The sequence below is a fragment of the Sitophilus oryzae genome, unplaced genomic scaffold (genome assembly GCF_002938485.1).
Source record: "Sitophilus oryzae breed Bouriz unplaced genomic scaffold, Soryzae_2.0 scaffold_810_pilon_pilon, whole genome shotgun sequence".
NCBI classification, from domain to species: domain Eukaryota; kingdom Metazoa; phylum Arthropoda; class Insecta; order Coleoptera; family Curculionidae; genus Sitophilus; species Sitophilus oryzae.
In genome coordinates this window covers 6,657,585-6,674,047 of record NW_022147429.1, presented here as the reverse complement: position 1 = coordinate 6,674,047, position 16,463 = coordinate 6,657,585, and the positions used below count along the sequence as shown (strand labels likewise).

General features: G+C 34.8%; 2 protein-coding genes across 2 annotated transcripts in view; one reads left to right on the top strand and one right to left on the bottom strand.

Annotated features, from left to right (window-relative positions):
* Positions 1-3,180: 3,180 nt before the first annotated feature.
* On the bottom strand, positions 3,181-8,328 carry LOC115889015. The gene is made up of 3 exons (XM_030908915.1): positions 8,085-8,328; positions 7,936-8,001; positions 3,181-4,009 (listed from the first exon to the last, which is right to left on the bottom strand). The coding sequence occupies exons 1-3, from the start codon at positions 8,179-8,181 to the stop codon at positions 3,843-3,845; spliced, it is 330 nt and encodes a 109-aa protein (XP_030764775.1). The 5' UTR covers positions 8,182-8,328; the 3' UTR covers positions 3,181-3,842.
* A 6,910-nt stretch (positions 8,329-15,238) lies between these two features.
* The window catches only part of LOC115888979, a 29,977-nt gene continuing 28,752 nt past the window's right edge, over positions 15,239-16,463 (top strand). The window contains exon 1 of the mRNA XM_030908878.1: positions 15,239-15,561. Coding sequence (XP_030764738.1) covers positions 15,408-15,561 — 154 coding nt within the window. The 5' untranslated portion in view covers positions 15,239-15,407. The remainder of the gene's footprint in view (positions 15,562-16,463) is intronic.

The following is a 16,463-nucleotide window of genomic DNA, read 5'->3' as shown; positions in this document are numbered from 1 at the left end:
CATTTTAAAACAATATCTTTTAGGTAGCCATGGAAACAAGTTCAATCGTCGTTGCCTTCAGAAATGCAAAACTCAAAACTGTCACATCCAAACATAAAATAAACAAAAATTGTAAATATGATTTTTTTAAATAAAGAAAAGCGTGTAGGACTAATGGTTCAACTTTTCTTGGCCATACATTTTCGAGGATACGTTGACCGGTGAACGTTATTTACGTTTTTTAGAGAACGGTTTTCAAGACATGAAAAGTTAAATTTAGATAGCCGCGCATCAATAGAGTGGTTCCAACATGACTTTTATTATGACACCTCCTCTCCCATAATGAAAGAAATGTTACATATTATTTATCGCAAACTCAGGGATCGGAAGAGGTGGACTAGTTGCATGGGCCTCCTCGATGAATTAAGAGACACGCGAGAACATATTCTAAAATAAATTAAAGTGTATGGGGTAGTGATATTATTTCCTTAGATTTTAATTTGCGTAATGTTAATTGTAAAAAACTGTTTAATGATATATTCTGTCTTTCTATAAGTTATAAATCATAACAGAATAAGAATACCATACCAACTATATAAATGAAATTAGTCAAGAAAGATAAGAATTTGCTATAACTCAGTAATTTTTCGAAATAAACTATTATACCTTATATCGCTGAAAAGCTTAAAAAATTTCGATTTTTATGAAGTTATGGCCAACTATGGTTTCCATTAAAAAAACATATTTTTGTGTCATATGTCAAAAATGAGAGGTTTTAGAAAAAATCAGAAAACACAAACTCATTAGGTATTTGATTATCTACAACTTTTATCTGAAAACTTTTTGTCTAAAATAGATTATAATGGACAAGTTTTAAAATTGTCAAAATTTGTTTTTTTTTCGAAACATCTAGTAAGCCATGAACTTTTTCAAAAATCCGAAAGGCGCATATTTATGACCCCACGAAACTGCAATTCTTTCCTCATTTAACCGACTCTCTATCTCCAGGAGTTTCCGAGATACCCATAGAGAACATCGTAGGAAACTCACCCTATATATTCCATCTCCACTGACGACCGATTTTTTTTCGTAAAATGGTCCTTCTAGTACCAATCAAACCTTCCAAACCAAACCAAACTACATTTTTTGTTTCAAAAACGTTACCGCGCATGCTTTTTGAGGAAATATTTTTCCAAAACTGACTTACAAAGATTGTTTATTATCAAATCAAGTTCATAGGCATAAAATCAAGTATAATCTGATCGGCAAAGATATGGAATTTTATGTCGTAGTATAACAAATGAAATTTGACAATAGGTCTCGCAAATTTTAAATTAATTAACGTTTGTGATTATTTTTGATTGAAACCCTCTATCGGACAAACGAAGCACTAAGCACTTTTTTATAGAGGTAAATTGTGTAAATTAACTTTGGTCGCGTTCATCAGGATAAGTTGATCAGTAAGCGATGTGCCATCGATTGGTTGTCCTGCTGAACGCGCTTTTTAGATCAAAATCATAAGTAATGCATATTAAATTGTTTTCACCCATTTTTGGCACAAATCGAGAAGATTAATCAACCGAGAACAATAAACAAAATGGTTTGTTTTCGTTTTCCAAATCATTTTGTGATATTTGGCGTATGTGACGTTTAATCCATCATGCATCGGTAGCGTAGCGTATTTTAAATCTGATGGAAAAAATGGCGACTGATCCCAGAGCGCTCACAACTAATCGGCGCGTTCAGCAGAAAATTAGTGATCGCTGCAGTAGCGCTACGTCCTGATGAACGCGACCTTTGATTAAAAAAATACGTAGTTGTTCTATGGCTACGGAATATTGGAATTCTTTGTATATTTTGTATCTCTACTTGCGATGTGGCCTTTTATACAAGAAACAAAAAGGACCATTTTACGAAAAAAAAAACTCTCGGTTATACCACAGATTATACAGATTATAATCTTTGTTTTTTCTTTATTGTTTTTCTTGGTTCCAATTTTCGGAATCGGGCACTAGTTAGGTGACTAGTTTGCGCACGTAGCACGCCCCCTTATAGCCTCTAAAATTGTGCACAGCGCCTGACCGGCACAGTTATTAGAGAGATATCGGAAAACCGAATAGCGTCATCCAGTATTTACGCGTACCTTATCATGGTTACGACATGCGCGAGTCAATTTTTAACGGAACACCCGCTAATAACGTTACCGCCTGACGTAATTTGCGGATCAATTACACCAAGCGCTCTTTCTAAATAACCTCTGATAACGTTTAAAAATTGCTTAAATGGGCATGTGCGGGTATTTAACAACCGGAGCCGGCCGGCGAGATCTTTTATTTTAGGTTATGTTTGAATTGTTTTGAATTATTGCTTTAGTTTTATTAGGTAATTTGATATTTAAGTAGCTGGGATTAGTTTTAATTAAATACATATGGCCCAAAATATGGATTCCACCTCTTCCAATACTAAAGAACATATAAAAACTCTTAGGTTTACAGCAGATGACGACTTAGTGTTGCCCTAAACCCACTGGCAGACGTTGAACAATAAAGCACTGGAAATAAGCACTTTAGCCCTTTAGTTTTAAAATACCTAGTGAACAAAACAATTTCAAAGTTTTAAACTAAAGTTAGGTTAAGTTTAAATAGAGGACGCGACGCGATCAGAATTCTTTCCGATCCGATAACTATAAATGAAGAGAGTTAATACCACCTCACGTAAAGGAAATAACACCTGGCCTTATTAATGTCCATGCACGCTATTCGGTTTAGCGATATCTCCCTATTACGCTGTTTATTGTTATTTTACGCGAGTTTATTTTTGCGCACAGGAAATTTGACTCGTATGCACATCGTCATAAAAAACAATTTTCGTACCACGAATTAGGGACAAGATTTTTATCTGTATACTTATAGGATACCTAATCTGTGGTTATACCTACTAAAATTTATGTAGGGCTGGGAGCTGGAAGTAGTTTTCATCCTTCCCGTATTTTTTCTTGTTCTTTTTTATGAGTGTTAAAGCGCTGACTCTGATAAAATACAGGCACTCGAAATTTAATTCTAATCGGAATATCAGTTCTTAAATTAATCTTGTGTCCAACGAATTTATTTTGATTCCAAAAGTACCTAGTAGTTCTATGTTCACGGAATATTGGGGACATCCTGTATTTATTGCCATTTTAATGGAAATTAACAAAAAATATCTTCTAAAAAATATATATTTGAACAAAATTTCTTAAAATATGTACAATACATCTAAATATACTTACTACTTTTAACAAGTAACAGAATAAAAATCATCAGAAATATGACGACTAACAAGAAATTAGATTATGGACATTAAGATCTGACAAGGAAATAATAAAAAGAAATTAATAATTTAATTAAGAAGAGACAATATGTGATTTGTATCAGAATACACAACAATGTTAAAGCCCTTAACAATTTTTTCTAATGTAAACTATATCATTAAATCGTCTATATCTTATCTTTATTTTGTAATTTACTCTGCATTATTCACAATTAGTCACAAAATTTCGAGAAATAATTTATGTCCTATATTCTTTATTTTTCTTAAAATTAGTTTAACTCGCTAAGTATATAAAAAATGTGTATGCGTACCTTTATTAATGTTGGTAATTTTCGAAACTTAACTAGTTTCTATTATTACTAAAACTAACCATCCGTTTATTTCATAAGCAAACAGAAAAATGCATTAATACAGTGACGAAGTAATCTTGCCTGTCATGACAACAAGCTTTAAACAATAAAGTCGTTTTAACTTGTCAATCTGGATCAATAAAGTGGAAAAATTAAAAAAATTATATAGGTACCTAACAATAGATACCTATTTAAAATTATCGACTAAATATATTCAATATTACAAGGGTAAGCTGGTGGTAATTCATATGTAGATTTAGAACTGATCTTTGGTAATGTTGAATATATAGGTGGTGCTAGATTCTTGTATGATTGTTTGATAGTTCTCAAAACTTCTTGGCTCTCTGCATCTACTTGACAAGGACTTAGAACTAAAAAATAAAAAATCAAATGTCTTTAAAAAACGTAGGTATTTCGTCACTAAAACAGAAGACTAAAAAATAAAAGTTATTTTTTTTGTAAATTCCACTGTCTAATCACTGTCTTCCACTGTCTGGAAATTAGATTGACACTATTGACAGTGGCTTTTTACTAATTTGCCTAATCAACGACCGTTAACCTGAAATGTTAAGCATTTTTTGGTGGTTAGACAATTTTGTTTAGGAGTAACTCTGGGAGTAACAAAAAGCCACTGACAAGCTGGTTTCCGTTTGGAATCTATCACAATTACATTTTACAAACATTTTTTTTTGGATTTCTGTAAATTTATAATTATTTTGTAACATGCAAGGTGTACAAAACAGTATACCGGACTGAATGCCTGAATCAGGCAGCCTGATACTACAAATAAACTTAAAAGAAAGAGTTCTTATGAACGACCCGAAGATGTTTTCTGAGGATGTTAAACACGCTGACAACTTTTATAACTCTCACTTGAAACATTATAATATATAGGATATCTGGTATACAGGGTGTTTCAAAAAACATGTGCCGTCATTCCTCACGTAAAAATAAGATTTATTTTTCATATCAATATACAGGGTGGCGCACCTCATTCGCCTCGGTGGATTATACGAAAACGGAAAGATGTAGAAACAAAATACTTTATGGGTATATATGGGGAGGCAATGTGCATAATTTAAAATTATTTTGAAATGTACAGGGTGTGTCAGAACTAAGATCCATACCAAAGTTATATTTTTTCTTATGGAACACCTAGTATTTTATTTCATTTTTGGATTCTTGGACATAAAATAAAGCATTACTATAAGGGTTTAATATGTTTAAAAGCTTTGTTTTTTGAGATATTTAAAGATATTTAAAAAAAAGTTTGTCAACACCCTGTACTTTACTTATTACTTTTCAGAGTTAATTCTTGTGCTGACTTTGAAGCCAGAGAAATAAACTTTACTAAAAAATGTTTTTGCTTCCTTAAATGTATACAGTGGTATCAAAAATTGCTGGTCTATTTTAAATATTTATTTAACATAAAAACTCCGTTATTTCAAATGCAACACTATGTATTTTTTTAAATATGCCCAAGCAGATTTAAATGTTCTTTCAAACTATATTAGGGTTTCCTATACCTATCTGGCTCAGATTTTGAATAAAAAGCGATTTTTCAATAAAATTGTAATCAAGATGGCTGATGTCGCCATGGCAATTTTCCAGTGACACTCAGTAGCTATTTTCAAAATCGACATTAGTTTATGGACTTTATTTAAATTTATAACAGGTTATTTCTAATTAATTTACCTACAATAAGGTTAATAAGTAAGTATTTATTATTTTATCAAGAAAAATAAAGCAGTATCTGTTGGCAGAAGGAATGGAACATAATATCCATTCCTTCCATTCATTTTTTTGTGAGGATAATTGTTTGTTGGCTTGAAGAGTTTATGCTCAAAGATATCCAAATAGAAATTTTCTTGACAAGAGTTTTTTGGAAATACTACTTTTCCTATTTCGCAGAGCTGATAGTGTGGTATGTGAAAAACCTATTAGGCAGAAACCTGTAGTTGAAAATGAAGAAAATGAATTTGCCTTAATTGATTCTTTTATAGAAAATCCAATATGTCTACAAGTCATCGTAATATAAATCAAAGAACTACTTCTTTATTTTTCTTGATAAAATAATAAATACTTACTTATTAAACTATTGTAGGTAAATTAAATAAAAGTTAACTTTTATAAATTTAAATAAAGTCTATCAAGTAATGTAGATTTTGAAAATAGCTAGTAACTGTCACTAGCAAATTGCCATGGCGACACCAGCCATCTTGATTACCATTTTATTGAAAAATCGCTTTTTGTTCAAAATCTGAGCCAGATAGGTATAGGAAACCCTAATATAGTTTGAAAGAGCATTTAAATCTGCTTTGACTTGTTTTAAAAAATACATAGTGTTGTATTTGAAATAACAAAGTTTTTATGTAAAATAAATATTTAAAATAGCCCAGCAATTTTTGATACCCCTGTATACATTTAAGGAAGCAATAACATCTTTTAGTAAAGTTTACTTTTCTGCTGCACATTACCTGTCTACATATACCCATAAAAAATTTTGTTTCTACATCTTTCCATTTTGTATAATCAACCGAGGCGAATGAGGTGCGTCACCCTGTATAGAGAAATTAAAAAACAACTTTGGGTGCACGTCATCAATGGCACCATGCGTCGTGTTATGGAATTTGCTGGTGGTCGTATTTTAAGCTCCGCGCGCACTGCATCGGATCGGGCCGGCGAGAAACGGCGAAGGCGATGACTCGACTATCGTAGATAGGTAGAGGTAGGAATCTGGCCTCTACAGGCCGAAATGTTTTAGTGGACGCCGGCGCCGTCTATATGTACGATGGTCGCAGTCGCTTTTGCTGATCGGTCCGATCCGATGCAGTGCGCGCGGAGCCTTATGATGTGCAACAAAAGTTATTTTAATTTCCTTTATACGTCCGATTTTGCTTTGTTTCGTAGCTACAGGTTGTTAAAGTCTTAATAATCTTTCGATTTATTATAATTTTCTTCCAAGTACTTTTAGTGATTCGAATTAAATTTTAAAGGTAAAAGTTACTATAAGTACTACATTTTTTAATGCTAATAAAGTATCGATAAATTCATCAGGGACGTGCATATGGGTTATCACTTGATTTTTTTTCAAAAAAAAAACTTTTGCGCCACTGACTTTTTTCTTTTAATATCAAAATTGTGTAGGCCGTTTAATGCCAATTAACAGTTATCTCTTGATATTTTGTCGAATTCGGCTTCCTTGATGAGATAAACGCAATTTTATTAATCACGATTAATCAAATTAAAATAAAAATAAAATGAATAAATTATATATTTTACCTAATTTATTATTAAATATTATTACTAGTTATTATTACTATTAGTTCAACCTAAAGTAATTTCAAATAAAAAAAGGTATTTAAGATAATTACAAAAAAATTAATTTTAAAAAGTTTTAACATGCTGTAACTCTATGCATTTCCATACCCATGTTTATAGGGACTTTTTTCATATTTTGTGATGAGGAATCAATGAGTACTTGTTTAGAACTTTCACAAGTTAATGATATTAATTTTTTTAAAGGTTGCTATTAGACTTGGATCAAGGCAAATTAATAAAATTGCGTTTAGCTCATCAAGGAGGCCGAAATCGACAAAATATCAAGAGACAACTTTTAATCGGCATTCAACTGCTTACACTATTTCGCTAACAAGAGAAAAAAGTCAGTGGAGTACATGCTTTTTTTAGAAAAATATTCCAGTGATAACCCATATGCACGTCCCTGGTGAATATGTTGACACTATTTTAGCTTTAAAATATGTCGCATTTATAGTAACCTTTACCCTCAAAATTTCGTCTGAAACGCTAAAAATACTTGGAAGAAAATTGTAATAAATCGAAAAAATATTAAGACTTTAACACCATGTAGCTGCGAAATAAAGTAGAATCGGACCTATGTTGATATGATAAATAAATCTTATTTTTACGTGAGGAATCTCCCCACGAGAGATGGCATATGTTTTTTGAAACACCCTGTATGTTTTAATCCACTCCATTCCAATTTCTACCAGTTAGCGATCAAATATTTCTTTAAATTTCATGATTTCGCTAAATTATAGAATCGACGTATCGTAACTTTTAAATGTAAATATCTTGTGAGCTGATGTGTGCTTGATGTATGTATTCATGGAAAATGGCTTCAGGCTTATCAATGCTTTTAAAAATATACCCTGTTGAAGTTTGGTAGACAATTTTTTACACACCCTGTATAATGACAAGTTAATAATCAATTAATTATTTAATTCCAAAAGTCAATTGATTGCAATAAATAATGTAAATAGGATACAATATCTACCTGTAATACCACCTCGTTCATCAATTATGACTATCCGTGACGTAGAATTCCCAGACCTTTCGCTAACTATAACACAAAATAAGATACAGATCATTTTTAAGATACCTATAAAACAACTCGATAACACGTATATGTTCGCATTAGCTTACTTATTTGACATAACTTGACGCTAAACAAAGTGATACCGACACAACATAACAATACCAGCAGTACCCAGAACACCTTCTCCTCGTATATTTTAATCATAACCAGTTATGGTCTGGTATATTTAAATGGAGAAGGTTTAAAAGTACTAAAAATACCGTTTAAAGGAGGCCTAAAAATGAGAATTTTAAGACACGACTGCAAACTTATAAAATACGTCGAATGTCAATAGGTAAACGCTCGCACTCGCAAATGATATCAGTGCGGATAATTTTGATTAAAGGTATTTAAACAGATTAGGGAAGGCATACGCACGAGATATTTTCACATTAGTTAAATCGTAATTGAATTTTATATTTCTATTGTAATTTGTTTTACAACTCTTCTAACAATCCGCACCGCTGTAAATAATTTATGAAAGGATGTAAGTAATAAAAATGTGCGTAATTTGGAGTTCATAACACAATGATTGTTTCAGATGTTGTTTTATAGACCATTTATCTTACATTCATATAATACGATTTCTAAAAATTTGGTTTTTAACTAAGTTCGTGCAATACAGATTTTAAAAATAAGATATAGAAAAATAAGATATATGAACTTTGTATTTCCTTGTATTTTTTCGGAATTTCATTAATTCATTAAGTACCTATACACTATACTTTAAACTGTATATTATAATAATATAGAGGGTGTCAAAAAACTAGTGTATCTAAAATACCTATGGTGGGTGATTCTACAAATAAAAATAAAACAAAAAGTTCCTATAAGCATATGCCCTAAAATGCTTCCCAAAGAAGTTACAGCTCTCGAAAGGTTAAATAAAAATAATATATTTTGTTTATTTTTAAGAACATGGGTAAATCGTTTTTACTGAAAGTTAGTACTGTTGCACACATTTTAATGCCAAAACGAATGGCGATTGTGAAAAATTCCGTAACAGACCTGAAAGGATATTTTCCATTAGAGAGTACTACTGATGGTACTTCTTTTGTCCTTATAGGTACCAGCCCCGGATCTACAATTTTTTTAAACCGGGGCAAAAATTGATAGTAGCGCCCCCTCTCTCTAGAGTTTGCAATAAATTAATTTAAAAAACTTACAAATATCTAGATATAGGATATAGGTAGGAATTTTTCGTTTACAATTTCAATGTAAGCATTCAGAACGTCTAAATTAGTGGTAGTCATTTTTAATTAGTAGAAAAAGTAAACAAATTTTTGACTTTTCCACTAATTATACTTCAAATTTTGCGAGAAATGTCATTTTGGCCATTGATAAGCATCCGTCAAGAGAAATCTTGGTTAGAAATCAAAAGTTTATTGTTTTATAACTTTGAATAAAAAGTTGTATAAGCTAAATATTTGGCTTTCTTTATGGATACAACGATACAACTGACTACCACAAGCTGTTGTTAGGATATTCTATTAATTTTAATTGTTTTTTAAACATTGTGAATGAACGTAAACTAAAAAGTAAAAAGAGTAATTATTGAAACCGCTAATTTATTCCACTAATTGCGAGGTTCTGAGTGAAACTTTAGAATGTGTTCAAAAACTAACTGGGCGTTTTAAAATAAAATGAATACTTGATAGAAGAACGTAAGGTTGTGATAGTGCATACTAGGCGCTTTGTGGAGCAATTTTTTTGATTTTCAACCATATTATGATTTTGGCGCCCCCTGACATTGGCGCCCGGGGTAGGTGCCCCGGTTTACTCCCCTTTAGATCCGGGGCTGATAGGTACAGTAATTTCAACAGATTATAAAGGCTAGAACGTTTTTACGTAAAAAGGCACTCTTTGCTCGAAAAGATGAACGATTCTCAAGATATTTGCCTTTAAAGATTACAATGCATCGATTTTAGTACCGTATGATCGAAAAAAAAAACGGCGTCAGCGACGGCTATGAAATGAAGAACGCGGTCATTTTATATGTAAATTTATATTGGAAATGTCATCGATCGTCATTTCCCAGCCAACTGAAAAAATTTTAAATAAATTAATCTCTTGATTTCGCTAATGCTAAAATCGTTGCATCGGAACCTTTAAACGCCCAAATACATAACTTGAAAACACCTTCACCTTTTTTTTGCAATAACAAGGGGCCGTTCTCTGCCGGAAACACTGCGACCTGTCAAGCCTATTGTGTTTGTCCCCTTTCTATATCTGCACCCATGCTTCGATCCCTGTGCCCTGCACTAACTTAATCAGGTTCTTGATAGGATGGGAGCATAGTTCCTCCTGTTTTAGCCTAGCTTTCCTAAATAAAAGTGTCGCTTGCAATCCGAAGCCTCGCAGTGACATATTATGTGCTCCGCTGTTTCAGGATCTCTATCGCAGTCTGCAGCAAAGACTTCCTTGATACAGGTTGAGCTTGTTTAGGTAACACTTGACAGCCATGTGTCCTGTCAAGAGGCCTGTTGTAATCCATACTTTATTCCTGCTAAGCATTAGCAGTTCTTTGCGGTTTTAGAGCTAGGCCTTGGATAAACGCCTTGCTGTGCCTGTGCCCCTGTCTGTTTCTCCAGGGGACATTCTGCTTCTCGCTGATCCAGAGTTTTAGTGCACTACGGGCCATACATTTGGGTATTCCCAGTACTGGCTCTGGACCAAGATAGGATGCTGATGATCCTTGCCTAGCTAGCTCATCGGCTTTTTCGTTGCCTTGGATGCCGCTATGGCCCGGCACCCAAAATATTTTAATTCTGTTCCTTCGTGCTAGAGCTCCTAGTTCACCTATATAGGCATTCCCAGACGAGTATCGACGATACCTTTGGGTTAGCTTCTGGAAGCGCCCCAAGTGCCGCCTGACTGTCTGAGCATATATTGATGAGCTTACCTGAATAAGCTCTTCTATTATTTTCTCTCGCACAATGTAGAATGATGCTGAATACGGCTGAGTATTTACTCAAGGAAAAGGATAAGCTTACCCTTGGTCTTTTCCCGAATACAGCTCCCGACTTCAGCTCCTGTTCCTTCAGCGGTTTGGTTTGGCCAGCACAGCCGTCTGTGTTCCAGGTTAGTCCATCCTGAAAGAATGTTATATCTGTCCACATTCCTCGATACATCTTTTAAAGTTAAAGTTTTTAAGGGTAAAGACATTTTAAATAAATTTTAACTCCTTTCGCTAATTTTGCTAATACTAAAATCGATGCATTTGAACCTTTAAACGCAAATATCTTGAAAACCGTTCACCGTTTCGAACTAAACGAAGAGTACTTTTTGCCTAGAAGAAGTCCTAGCTTTAATTTTCATTTATTGAAATTACTGTGATCTATGAGGATAAAAGAAGTACCACCAGTAGTGTAATTTGGTAAGAGTACCCAATTTCAAGAAAACCTAACCTAACCTAACCAAATATATTATTTTTATTTAACCTTTTGAGAGTTGTACCTTCTTCGGGAAGTATTTTAGGGCATATGTCTATAGAAACTTTTTGTTTTATTTTTATCTGTAGAATCGGGCCCGCCAAAGTCAGATATACTATTATTTGACACTCTGTATACAGGGTGGTCCGAATTGTATTCGGGAAACTTCAGCAGCATATTCTGCAGATAAAAATAAGTAAAAAAGTTGGTATAAATGTATGTCAAAAATGCTTAGTTCTGGAAATACATCAGGGTGTAGAAGTTTCATTTTTATTTAGATTTGTTTATAATAATTTCTGAACTAACGTCGATGTATCGATGGAAATTGGTGTCTGCGAGTTTTTGATATGAGAAATTTGATTTTGATGTTAATATAACTCCTACTTGTAGAGGGCACCACCTACATATTTTTTAACTGGTTTGAAGAGTAAAGGTTGATTCTCACTATACCTTCCGTTTCAATTCCATATCCATTCCATATCCGTTCCGTATTTTTTTTTATTGTATTGACGCTATACGTAAGCTTCCGTTCCGTATAGTTCCATACTTTTTATTTTACAATTTATATCATTACAAAAGTTTTATTTTAAAAATTTGTATCTTTTGAAAAACGTAATAGATTTAATTAAGAGGTGAAAGAATAAATAAATTACAGCAAAATTTTAACAGAGCTGGTACAAATGTAGGAACTTGACAACGCTGTTTCCGATACGCTTCAGTTCTTCCGCCAAAAAATGTATGGAAGGAAAGGATATGGAACGAAAGGGAAACGGAACGGATAGTGTGCATTGTCCTATTTATTTATATGATATAATATTTTATGTAAACAGAAGGGAAACGAAAGGGAACTGATATGGAAGGTACAGTGAGAATCAACCTTAATACATTTTCGTCCGTACCTGTATAAAACTACTGAGTAAAAAATATACATTTGCGACGTATTTTACGTATAAATTTGAAATGTTTTTTGTAAGTTTCTTGACCTAAGTGTGTTTAAATTCAACCAATATTTTTTGTGTGGGTTACTACATCCTTCCCCTATGTTTAACTAAAAAAAATGTTAAACTTTCTTTTTCTAACGCATATAGTTTTTTATTTGAGAAGTGTCCGAAGTTATCCCCATAGGTGGGGTAACTTCGGACATGCCTTTAAAAATGTGTAAATTTGATGTTATACCAGTTAAAAGGAAACTTCGGACATAAATATAAGTTTAAAAAAAAAATCAAGTTCATTTTTTAATAAAAACTCAAAAAAGTAATAACTTCAAACATCATTTAAGACATTTTTATTAAAAAAGATTGATTATTTCTAAAAATATCGGTCAAAAACTTTGCCTCTTCCTCGATACTCAGCACTGGTTGCCGTCCTGGATCCTTATCATGAATCCCCTTAACTTTATCCCCAATTGTGGATTTGGGAATCCTATAATACTCAGCCGCCTCTCTTAAGGTTTTTCGCTTGGCTTTGACATCTGCTACTGCTTGCTGTAACCTCTCTGGTGAATAATTTTGGTAGGGGCGACACCCCAGTTGCTTTTTGTAACTTCGAACCATATCACGAGTAGTTTCGAGGAGTTTTTAAAAAATGAAAGTAGGTCAAGACAAGCGGAGATAAGCCGAGACAACCGGAGATAAGTTGAGAGGAGACAAAGTTAGACGAGGAAACACGACCTTGACCTTCTTCGAACTATTTTCCGCATAGTATAGAGGGTGTATAACTTCCATTAGTGCCTATGCGCTTTACTATTTACTATAATTTGTAATGTTTAACACTGGGTACTTAAGCCCCTGGCGAAAACGATGCCGGACGGGACCTCCTTCGGGACTTAACGTCCGTCATACCGTAAGTCTTTCCTAGGAGAGACATGGGGGCTTTGGCTTTACTGTCTGAGCCGCGTGGATGAGGTACCACTATAAAAACCTCCCCAAATCCTACGGTATAGTGCGCGCCAAAGGGATGGATGGTCAGGGGGAATCCTGACCACTAGCGACTAACCTGGGATACCGGGCGACCTCCCAGTTCATAAATGCCTAGTCACGGTACTGCGGGGCTCTGCCGTGATGGTCGTTTCTTCCCTTGCTACTCTCATCTGGAAAAAACATCAAAAAAGGTTTGCTATGCTCTATGGGCATGCCGCCGAATTTGTGGTAGAAACTGGGGATTAAAACCCAAAAATATGTACTGGCTACACGTGACGCACATCAGACCTATTATCACGTATGGTGCAGTTGCCTGGTGGCAAAAACCCAACCAAACAACGGCAAAAAATAAATTGTCGAAACTACAACGACAAGCATGCTTAGCGGTGACTAGTGCCTTCCATTCCACGCCGTCAAAAGCTATGGAAACCCTACTCGACCTACCTCCTCTTCAAATTCTTTTGGAAAGAGAGGCGAGATGGGCTACATATAGGTTTCTAAATATCGCACGAGGAAGCCAAGGAACAATCATGTTCATACAAAACCGGCTAGTAGAAGAACTACAGTCGGATGAGATTCTGGGAATGGTCTCGGATCTCACACCACCAGTCCAACTCTTGACGCGCACCTACAGCGTCCTGTTTTCGAATAGGGACGAGTGGGATAAGCCGGGAAACGGTTTACTACATGCGGAAATGTGTTGGTACACGGACGGATCCAAAAACGAAAAAGGATCTGGCGCAGGAATTTACTGCAGCAGTCCAAAGACTGAGATCTACCACAGTCTTGGAAAACCCACCACGATTTTCCAAGCTGAGCTATATGCTATTGAAACCTGTGTGCAACTGCTGGTAGAACAGCAATACACCGGGAAAACAATATGCATATTTTCGGATAGTCAAGCCGCGCTGAAAGCACTTGAGGCAACGAAAAGCACGTCAATGACGATTCTTCATTGTAAGAAACTACTCAATATACTGGGAGATAGAAACAAAGTGTCGCTAATATGGATACCGGGACATGTCGGCCTAGAGGGAAATGAACGTGCTGATTCCCTCGCCAAAATTGGTGCAGGCTCGCCATTCGTGGGCCCAGAACCGACACTTAGCGTTCCTAAAAATCTCGCAAGAGACAGGCTCTGTGAAAGGGTTAGGGGTGCGACGTTCCGGGACTGGAATGACAGTCCCGGAATGGAACATGCCAAGAAAATCCTAGCAGGGCCATCCAAACATAGAACAGGAGAACTCCTAAAGGCCGGTAGGAATTGAGCGCGTACGCTCGCTTAGTGTACACGGGCCACTGCCGGCTGAGATCTCACCTACAGAGGATGAGACTGGTGGAAGACGCCGAATGCCAACTCTGTATGAAAGATGACGAAACAATGAAGCACGTTATGTGTACCTGCCCCGCTGGGGGCAGGACCAGGTTTGAGATGTTTGGCAAACCCATGCTAGACCTATCAGACCTAGGAGACATATCGCCCTCAGACATAACGGCCTATATTAAGAGGCTGGGTCTTGAGGGTGAACTTTGACGCTCTTGTATATTAGAGCTTGTAGAAACTGAGCCACAATAGGTCATCGAGGCCGCAGTGGAGTGGGTCTCATGGGACCCACTCTTAGTCAATACAATACAATACAATACAATAAGCCCCTGGCAATTAATACTGGTTTACCATTTGAATAAAAGAAAATCATATAATCTCACTAGAATCAATGACCTATTAGATGTGTTAGATAAACCAACACTCGACTCCTTCAAAAAATAACCCGTTCCAATCACATTCCTCTTTTTTATCTATCCGTACATCATCTACGTCGCGTCGCTTTATTGATAAGCGGATATAAATTTATAAATAATTTGCCGAACAAACAGGTAATCAGTTCGGTGACAGCTAACTAGCTATGTTGCTGTCTACTTCCCAAGTTTACATTCTTCTTAACCCTCTCGATTGTCGCGATAAGATAACACGTAACGCGCGCCGTGCTAACTGAGGAGTAATTGATTTTTGCGCTACCTGTCGTAGATGTAGTTCCTGGACATGTCGAGCGACATCGAATATCATGACGTCACCAAAGTATACATGCCGCCTGCTGCTGACGATGGTGGTGGTCCATCGCAGGAAAAACAATGGACCATCGTTGGGTGTACGCTGGGAGCTTTGGTGATAATGCTTCTTGTGGTATATTGTGCATGTAAGTACTATCTTTATTTCTATTTCTTCTTATAGTGCCATTATATTCTCTGTACAGAGGGTAGGCGACCCCTCCACATATACTTTTAATGTATCTCACCAGTTGTTCACATATACATAGAACCTAAACCTATGAACCTATACAGTTTATCTTCAAATTCGAATGTCAATATTTTAGAGCCTGTATTTTAGGGCTTGGTATACGTACTAGGCAACTATAGTGAAGGTGGTTTACATTCCTTGAGGCACAGAATATATAGCTACGCGTAGCTATATGTATATTCTCTGCATGAAGTGACGGTTTAAGGGTCTATTTTTAAATAATTTTATTCAAATAGAGCGAGCGTACCGGCTGAGCTAATATAAATATTATGACCATAGGAGTTTCCTCCTAGGGTTATAATATAAGGTACGGGAAGAGGGGGATTTGTATGCATCAAAACAGATAAAAACTAAGCTTTATTTCATAAATTGTGTTTTCTGGTATCTTTTAGATGTCTGTCGAAATCTGCCCTGACTCGTTTGTTGACTTGATTTATTTATTTTATAGCCAAAATTATTTAATTAGAGCTAGATATATGATGAAAATTAAACTATTTTTATCTGTAACTGTCAAGTAGTATTTAAAGAATAAAAATAAACCATTTTGAGCTATAACTGTCAAGAAAAATTTATAGTGTAGATACAAAGGTAGATACTAAAATGATATAATGAAAATATGTAAAATACGATTTTAGTTAAAATATACAGGGTGTCCCAGAAATAAGTGCAAGTATTTTAACTGGTAGTATATTTCGACATCAGAAACACGCCTATGAGTTATTTTTTGCGAAAAAAATTTTTTGAAAATTTTAAATTTTTTGAAAAAAAAATTCGAAATTTTTTTAGTTTTAAGATAAAAAC